General features: G+C 38.8%; 1 protein-coding gene across 9 annotated transcripts in view; it reads right to left on the bottom strand.

Moving 5' to 3' along the window:
- Window positions 1–2,325: 2,325 nt before the first annotated feature.
- Window positions 2,326–9,571, bottom strand: part of LOC126563734 (ankyrin-3) — a 53,123-nt gene continuing 45,877 nt past the window's right edge. For 5 of the 9 annotated variants that reach the window (XM_050220428.1, XM_050220421.1, XM_050220430.1 and 2 more), the window contains 6 exons: window positions 9,283–9,546; window positions 6,287–7,429; window positions 4,653–4,997; window positions 3,552–3,687; window positions 3,363–3,480; window positions 2,326–2,658 (listed from right to left, as the gene is read on the bottom strand). In XM_050220428.1, the coding sequence (XP_050076385.1) occupies window positions 2,341–2,658; window positions 3,363–3,480; window positions 3,552–3,687; window positions 4,653–4,997; window positions 6,287–7,429; window positions 9,283–9,546 (2,324 nt within the window). In that variant the 3' untranslated portion in view covers window positions 2,326–2,340. The remainder of the gene's footprint in view (window positions 2,659–3,362; window positions 3,481–3,551; window positions 3,688–4,652; window positions 4,998–6,286; window positions 7,430–9,282; window positions 9,547–9,571) is intronic. The other 4 variants (XM_050220422.1, XM_050220425.1, XM_050220426.1 and 1 more) reach the window with 4 other exon arrangements.

Genomic DNA, 9,571 nt, shown 5'->3' with positions numbered 1-9,571 from the left:
TTCAAACAGTAAGAAGGATGCTGTGAGATTCCCCACATCATACGAACACGATCGGCCAATATCTTTCGCTTCCGGAAACGTTTCAACTCGGTTTTACCCTTCTACTGCCGACGGATGCAATAATTCTTCTCATGCACAGAGAGCGCGAAAAGATTGGTTGGCCAGCTATTTAGCACACGTAGCGTTTGAAGATCTATCTAGGTGTAGAGTGATTTTATTACGTTAAGCTTATTCTTCATTTAGCTTTTTGTTCACGCATTCACGCTGCAATCGTTTGTAAATAAACTCTATACACAAGTAAAAAATATAGTATCGCACACTTCCATCATATCTTTTGTTTTGATTTTTCTTTCATTATTATCAATAAATTTTACCTTCAATTTGTTCTTGTTTCGGATTCCCTCGCTGCACTTGTAGTTATGATTTTACACATGCGTTCCAAAATCTTCTCTTCCGAACGGTCATCGGTTCTACTACCAACTCCGGTTTTGCATTCAGGTGAACATTTCTCTTCGATCTATTATTATGTAGCAGCATTTTAATAAATATCTTAATTGAATTAAAATAATCATAACTCTCAGCATTTTACAAACCACATTAGAGCTACAAGCTGCCAAATGGTTTAGAACGCATCATATAGACCAAACGGTTTGTTTTTTTTTTCTGCATAATTCCAGCATAATCAAAATACACAATAAAATACAACGAAACATAAATCGTACGCCGTACATCTTTACAAATAAAATAATAGCTACAATATAATAATATTATCGTTTTCCACATTTTTTCAATAATACAAAATCACTGGCAAAATGGTATTAGATGAGTGGTAGCACGCAAAAGAAATAAACAAAACGAAAACAAACCATTACTAAAATTGCAAAACAAGTATCACTCCTAAGCCTAGGACTGCACGCAGAATAAATATAGTAACTGTTAATACGAAATAAAAAATCAAGATAGTTATCTTTTTTTCCGGATTGAATTATACGATTCGCCTTATTTCGACCATTAGTTTAAAATGTGTAAATCAAAAGGTTTCCTCAATCATTTCTTTTTTTATCGGCAGCACACTTCTACATAGACGAGAACGGCGTAAAGCAAAAGCGAGAAAAGCGTGGCTTTCGTTTGTGTACGATTTGTTACTAGCATCAATCAATCATCAATCGCACAGATTGACGAGAAAAGCTTTCAATAATTGGCTTAAATCTATGGAGGGGATTTCAAAGCCGAGCATCAGATCGTATTACGATTTGTAGTGTTTGCATTGATGTCAATTATTCAAATGTTTGCTTATATAAATGCCAATCTATGTCCGTAGACAGTGTTAGGGTTGTTCGCTGTTTTTTCTTTTCATCTCAGCATATACGATCTTTGAAACTATACTCTCAATGGGGTAAAGCTAAACATTTCGTTTGCATTATGTGTTGAAACTGGTGTACATTAAAGTCTAAGTTAAATATGTATATGAATAACCTCCGGGTCCTAGGGTCACGCTTTGTTCTGTATCTTTGTGTGCACAACTAACTAGAGCTTTGTATTTTCATGTTTGTTTCCGACGCTTTGCACTAAAGACAGTGACATGTTCTATAGTGAATCTCCCCTTATATTGCATGACGATTTGTACGATAAGCTTAATTCCATTACGTTTTATCTGATTTCATGTTCACCGTTTTGCTACATCCACCGATCCGTCGGCACACTCTTTCGAAGCAGAAATATAATTCATACTAATTTTGTAATGTTCGTGAATCTAGCTGCATTTGAGCTATTTGATACTTGCATTTTTTTAAAAATGTGTACGCTGTGCAGATATTTTCCGTCTTCATGATCCATGTGGAACTGAACGTCCGTAAGCTTCCCGAACGCTGAAAGTATGACGGGACCATTGTATATATGATTGCAATTTTACAACTCTTATTTCTTGGAGAAAGAGTTGAATAGCTCTAAGACAAAAACAGTGCATTGTTGGTTGGTTCGATTAGAATCAATAGCGTTCAAACAAGAAAACTAACACCTAATTTGTTAGCATGAATTTCGTTGTCTTCGCGTTCATCACGCACACACTGAACAGGCACGGGAAAAGTCCTTGTTTCTGAGAACCGAAAGGTGCGTCGTAATGTGATGTACACTAGGGTCGCTACCGGTTCGTAAACACCAATCCACAGGGGATGCATTTGTGCGCCAAGACCTGCAAGCGCTACTTGAAAATGTGTTTGTATTTTGTCTCCATAACTCTTGACTGCAGTTCGCAGAAGAAGGATCGGTGCGATACACGGCATTTTAATTATTCATTCTTCTGAATAAGAATACCAGTTGCTACAATTATCACTCGCCGACTTAATTTTTACGTTCCTGGTTCATAAACTCATCCACTATATTATTGAGTGCCTTGGCAGCACCGTCCAGTGTTCGGCCGTCCACCATTTCCGTTACGGTGACGGTTGTCTCCTTAACCATTTCCGGTACGTTTGGCTGAGAGGTGTGCGTCGTGACGGTTGTGATTTTTTGCAGTATTTCATCCTCGGGGAAATCTCCATCCGGTGTAAGTGTGATTGTTTTAGTGGTCGTTGTCGTTCGAGTTGTCGAGGTGGACGTTGTCTCTACACCCGTATCCGGATCCAATGTCGTGGTTGTTATTAATGGGGTGTTCATCAACTGAAAAAATAACAGATAAGTACATTTCAATGTAGAAATATGTCAGCTAAAATGTCAGCAGAAGAATGCATCGTTCATCACAGTTTTAGTTTTATAAGTATCCGAATGTTTCGGGCAAATCATTGATGTACAGATTGCAACACAATAAAAAAAATTGAAATTCAAAAGGGCCGAGGCCGTAGCAACGTGGGTCGTCATTAGTGGTTGGAGTTCGGATTCAACTCCAGAATAAATTCGTAGATTACTCTGGAATAATTCGCAGTTAACTCCGGAGTTGATTTCGGAGTTAACTCGAATCTAGAGAAATAAGGAGTAATCTACGGAGTGTTCCGGAGTAATCTTCGCTTTGATCCGGAATAATCTACGTAATCCTGAGTAATGAAGAGTAATATCTGAAGCAATCTCCGGAGTAATCCAGCCTAATCTCCGGCGTAATCCAAACTAAGCTCTCTTCCACCCCCCCCCCTCCCTCCCTCTAAAATTCGACCGCGGGAAAAATGAAGTTTTACCCAACACAATAAGATTCATTATCCTACTTCCAGTGGCAGCAAAAGGCCTTTCAAGGTTTTGTAGTGTCACTGAAGAATAATTATTTCAAATGTCATACGAGCTCAAATTTAAAGATTGGAGAGTGGTCATGTATCGTTCGTATAAAATGTTTAACACATTCTGGCATATAACATTTTTTCAGTTGTTTGTGCTACCTGTTCCTGTTGTTCCGCTGTGAATTGCTGATCTCGCATCTGTTTTAATATTTGTTCTTCCATATCTTCCGGACCATCAAATTTCAACGTGGTAGAGTAAATCGTAGTACGAATGGTTCTGCAATGCAATAATACATTTAAAGTCACAATGAGCAATATCTAAACATTCAAGCATCCTTTAATACGTACCCATCATCTGATTCATCAACGACAGTGTTTGTTTCTGTTCGTGTGGATCCTTCATGTTTCGAAGCTGTGGTTTCAATTGGCGGTTCAGTTGGCTCCATACCGACTATTTGATCAGTGTTTTGAACAAGATAGTTTTCTGAAATTAAGTAAAAAATCACCGTTTTACTTATAATATTACATTTACATACATGCTTATACCACTGTTTGTATGTTATATTCTCCTGGCAAAGAGATTGAGAATGGCTGCATCATTGATTAACATTGAGCCGTTGTGTTAAACAAATTATAACACGCACATGCATTTTTTTCGGTTACTACATGCGATTGTTTTGACATTAGCATCGAAACACCGTTAAATGTAATTGGTTATCTATTTCCAGATTATTCTACAACAGTATCAAATTTAAATTTAAAAGAATACTCTCTAGCGAATCTACTGTCGTCAGTGGGATAAGGTCATTACTACAGGATTCATACGATTCTTCTAAAAATCACGTTTTAAATTCATGCATGTTGTGCAAGAGAAACTTGTTCATGATGTTTTTATTGGTGCTCATATGTTTGGCACGTTGATGTAATTAACAGCTCTTAATGATGAGGATAAATTAGTAAACAGCATTAGTACAACTCCCAAACGAGATAGCTTTGAAAGTAGGACTAGGTTTATTTTGTTTGAAGGAAAAGGAAAAAGGAAGATATAGTGAAGAACTATTTCTTGGAAACGAAATAATCGGTATAGAGAACACTTTTGAAAATAATGGGAAAATACAAAATGAAAGCAAAGAAGACCATTAGTAGAATTTGCAAAAGAGAACCACACTCAAACACACACACGCACAGAAGAAAAAAAAATCATAAAAGTAGGTTAGTTAAATCATAACTGATACAAAAGGAGAGAAGAACATTCAGTCATCCAAAAGGGACATCGATCGGTATAAAACAAGTCAAAGGCATTTGTATAGAGAGATAGACAGAAAAACAGTAGACATTTAAGATGTGCTATATGTATTTCAAAGAACAAGGAGCGGCAAATAGTGACAGTAAGAAGCTTCGGACAATGTAGCAAAGTAGAACAAGAAAGGTAGTAAGTTCTCTACATACTAATTTCTGTACTGCCTTCTGCTAGGCCCGATCCCATTTGAACCTGTACAGAGCCACCACCATCACCATCAACACCTGCACGAACATCACTATTATCGATGTCAGATTCGTTCGCTTCGTCCTCACCACCGTCACCGTGCATAGCAAGATCGATCAACATGTCCTCCGCTACTTGCGGAGGCTGTTCGTCGTCGATCAGATCGTTGGATACTTGAGTTACGATTACCGCCACCCTCGAGGAGGTAACGGTGGACGAAGAAGGATGCGATTCCTCAGCGAAAGCAGTGTCCGTTACCGGGTTATCTCCCGGATGATCACTTGCAGCCTGGTTGTTGTTGACTTTACCTTAGGTAGGAAAATTGAGTATAAAACAATTCGGAAGACAAAGATTTTGAGCGTGTTTTACCAATGGAAGCAGCGGGAACAAGAGTAACAAGATAACAACGGGTATAAAAGGATACACACCGATACGTTTCAAAGAACATAAAGTATTTGTAGTAGATGGAGAATTTCGATACATAAAGAGATACACTCAACAGTTCTCTATAATAAAATATAAAATATCATTCGCTAGTGGCGATTTATCCTACGTTGTTTGGAAAAGTCCTATAGACAATTTGTCTAAATATGCTTTGTACATTCAGATGCAGACTTTCGTCAAGATTAACCCTAGCATTGTGGAATCGATCTACCATCATCACGGGAACCATCACCAGCAAGCAAGCGTTTCAAAATTGTGTTACGGTTTGCAAATAATATAACCCTACTGATACAGAAAGTTAGTACACGGTAAGATGACTCAACAACATTTGCTCTACAGTGGCACCTTAGCCTAACATTGAGAGACGTAAAAACAACAACTGAAACAACGAACAAATGTAAAGAATAAAAAAAAAACAAGCTACTTTTACTAAAAGCCTACAAGCGAACTGATTTGGGTCATGATGCCACCCGTGAGACAACGTCTCCTGTATGAAAAGGTTAGTCTATCATGGGTAAAATATATCAACATTTACGACTCCCTTCTTGCAAAAGTTAAGAAGTAATAGTCGCATCTGCCAAACGAAGCTATGATAAAATTAAATGTAGTTAACTGTGTGTGAGTGTGTTTGTTTGTTTGTTTGTATTTTGTGAGATTTAGCAATAATTTTCTTTCAACTAGTGCCCATTGCGATTCGATGACGGGAAAAATTTTAAATCTCCTGCCACATTTAAGGAGCTGCCAAAATATCATCCTTTCACAGGGGGCAAATACACATACATCTATACAACACCATATAAGGCTCGGAAGGACATGTGAAACGAAGACGGATGAACAATAATGAGATCGACTAACAAAATGATAACTCTACATGAATAAAGAGACGGAAGGAAACGAAATGAAGAGGGATGATCGTGGATGGATGCAATGTTGTGGTTTAGCGGTGGGTGAAATGAATCAATGTGGTTCTTCGATTGATAATTGAAAGCATAATAACATGAAGAAAATCATGACTGGAATTAACTGCCAAAATGAGCTTACGAATACATGGCAATGGACAAGAAGGAAAGTGAGGGATTCAGATAGTTCAAAGCTCTTAAATGAACAGCAAGAGAAGAGAGAAGAGTGGGTGTGAGCTGGGTCCGCCATTTACCTGTTTCATCGTCATCGCTCAGCTCGCCCGCAGTTTCGTGCAGGGCAACGTCTGATCCGCTCGATGATCCCGGTCCTGTTCGGATAGAAAAGTTGTTGCTGGTACTGCTGGAGGGTGGCTGCGCCGGTGGCGGTGTTGGCTGACAAACAGTTATCGCCGGATTGGTGCCATTGGTCTGGTCGTCCTTCAGCACAACCGATTCATCCTCGGTAATTGTAAGACCCGTAGGAACCACCTTACTTCGCACCGTGCGTCTTACGATGGATGTCGATCCGGACTGATGATCACGACGCCGTTGTTGGGGATCTTCTTCACTTTCCGAACTACTACTGCCTCCAACGATAAAGCGCTTCTTACCATCCGCACCTGGCGTCGACGACGGTGCGACTGTGTATCCTTCAAGATCTTTCTCTTCGGGAGGCGAAGGATCCTCCAACAGGCTAGACGATCGGCGATCATCGTCACTCGTTAGTTCGTAATCGTAGTGTTCCTCGGTGATGATGACCAAGTTGCTGTTATCATCCTCATCCGTTACAACTCCACCCTTAGCTTGCTCCTTTTCCATCTTGGCAAAGTTCTCCGGTGACGTTTGCACGAAAATGAACTCATCAATGTCACCGGAATAGTCTGCCGGCACCTCTGAGATGTTGTTATCAGACGAGATGATAACAATTTGTTCCGACTTCTTTTGTTCGGTTTCGCCCGGTGTCGAGTGAGACTTTTCGTATGTACGAGCACCGAGAGTGAGTCCTTCGGCAACGGGATCAATGTGATCCAAACTGTACCGACGATCGTTCGAGACGTCCTCCAAGTTGACGGACGATATCTCTATTTGGGGATGTCGTGCATCCGATTCTGGCATTTCCCACTCGATGTCCCCGACCGTGGGACGTTGGGCAACTGTTTTATTGATTTTAATGTTTACCTTCGAATGTTTTTTTATCGTTTTCACTTTACCACTTTTGTCCGTTTCGAGGTCCAATTCGAATCCTTCGGAATCTTCGTCATGATCACTGATTGCCGAATCGCTGCCAGCTGTTTCCACCGCCACCGGACCACCGGCTTCCTCCTCTTCGTCATCGTCATGCGTATCATGATCTTTGATGGCTTGTTGAATAATTTCTTGCACATCCTCGGCTACTGCTGACCGGAGTGAAGGAGTTGGAAGGGATGATTGTTTGTTCAGCGTTGTGTTTAGATGTTGTATGTGTTTTATTTCATGATTATCAAGACAAGTTAATGTTCGGTTTAGTGGATCGAGAGATGGTATAAATTGTTCATTCGCAAAGTATTTGGCGCCAAAAGTGTGTCAAAAGGAAGGCAACAGACGTCGAATATAATGTGACGTTGTTAAGAACATAATGTAGGACATACGACGAAGAGACGCGTTATGGAAAGGAAAATTCACGTACATATATAGTGAAACTAATGAATTTACTTTTTTATACAAAACATTGTGATAGAAGGTAGAGGACAGCCGTGAAAAGGGGACAATAGACAAAAAATAAATGATAGTAGAGACGGGTTGTGCTGTTTAAAAATTCGATGGACTGTGAAAGTGCACACAGGGGCTGGACAATGGAACGACACTTTAGAACGATAATGTTATGAGGTATCAGATGAAACTTTTTGGAAATGTTCGTAACTATACAAAAACCCATTCATTTCTATGTCTACACTGTTTCACAGCGGTAGATAATAAAATAACTATCTAAGCTCTAGGTTAAGAACGAACATTGGACGGAGAACAAGAAAAGACAAACGAATTTTGCAGACAACCTCTGCACCTGCTCTAAATGCATGAAACATTTTGAAACGCTTACATTTCCTTTGTATGATTGGTTTTGGTTTTTGTACAAATTGCAATGAAAGAATGGTACATTTTAATGATTTATAAAAGACTATGAAATGATACAAAACATAAACCAAACAAAAGCAATACTACATACAGATAAACGAAAAACACGATGTTTACAAACAAAATATAGATAAACAAAAATAACAAACAATAAACCCAAAAATGATAACATTGAATATAAATGACACAAGTTTTGTAATCCAGTAAATTTTCAAAAACTCAATTTTTTTCCCACACAAAGGTTTTTTTTCCCGAGTTGATAGTAGCATTCCAAAATCATTTTCACACTTACTATCCTAAAAAATACAATATTTTACACAGGAGAGTAAATAATCAAGAGGTTTGCATTCTTTATGGTATACTACTTTCTCTACTCCAACGAAGTTCCGTACGGTAGAAGTAATGAGTAGCCCGTACTCTAGCGATAACTTGTTCACAAGAAAGGGACTAGTTCTGTCTAGTGATACGTTAAACAGAGTTAAAAAACCACAGCGAAATTTAAGCAACATTCCTTGTTTCTATACATCTATCCAAGGGTTTTTAAAAGACCTCATTCTAGATGCAGACCTATAAATCACTTTTGGGTGAAATACGCATAAAAATAAATTCTAACAAAACTTTGCTCGTGCGGAGAAAACCAAAAGAATACAAAAATAAATTAAATCATAACGTTTTGTTTTCAACTTCCATCACACAAGCATTACACTTGTGCCTCTGCAAATGCGGAACCGATACATCACTTTAGTTCATAGTTATTTTTAAAAAAGGTAACAAAAATTATACCACAAAACTCACAATAACAAAAATGGATAATACAAGCATTTCAAAGTTAAAAGTCAGGTTAGATAAGACGAACGGTTACAAACCAAACGAAAAAATTAAATAAATAAAACACTAGAACTTGATTGACAACTCATTGACAAACATTGGCAAATGTCATAAGAAATCTTCACATTTTCACACACAGCTTGTGAAAAAAAAAACAGTTTAAATGTTAGATAGAAAGTAAATATATGGAGAATGACTGTTTCAAATGCAGGATGGGAAATTCAAATCAAGATGATAATTCATATACGACGAAGTGTACTGAAACCACACGGGAAGGTAAGCAAAGGTGAGCACACGGCCTGTAACTTACCATCGTTTCGTCCTTCTTCTACGCCCGCCTGGCTGCTGTTCTGACTGACTTGCGTATTGAAATCGGCCGGACTTGGTGGAGGCGTAGAAAGGTCTTCCTTTTTAATCGCTGCTATTCCGAGGATTTCGCTTTCGCGACGAATCTGCTGGAACGCTTCCGTGGTGTCTGGGGATACGGAATCAGTTGGGGAATTGTTGTCCGTCGGTATTTGTTTTTCGACTGCTTCATGCTCTTGCTTTTCTTCTGTTTGCTCGTGTTCGGATTCTATGAGAGAATTAAGCGATCCAGT

Source organism: Anopheles maculipalpis, chromosome 3RL, assembly GCF_943734695.1.
Source record: "Anopheles maculipalpis chromosome 3RL, idAnoMacuDA_375_x, whole genome shotgun sequence".
In the NCBI taxonomy this organism is placed as follows: domain Eukaryota; kingdom Metazoa; phylum Arthropoda; class Insecta; order Diptera; family Culicidae; genus Anopheles; species Anopheles maculipalpis.
The sequence above is the reverse complement of the archived record's forward strand: the minus strand, read 5'-3'. Positions and strand labels throughout refer to the sequence as shown.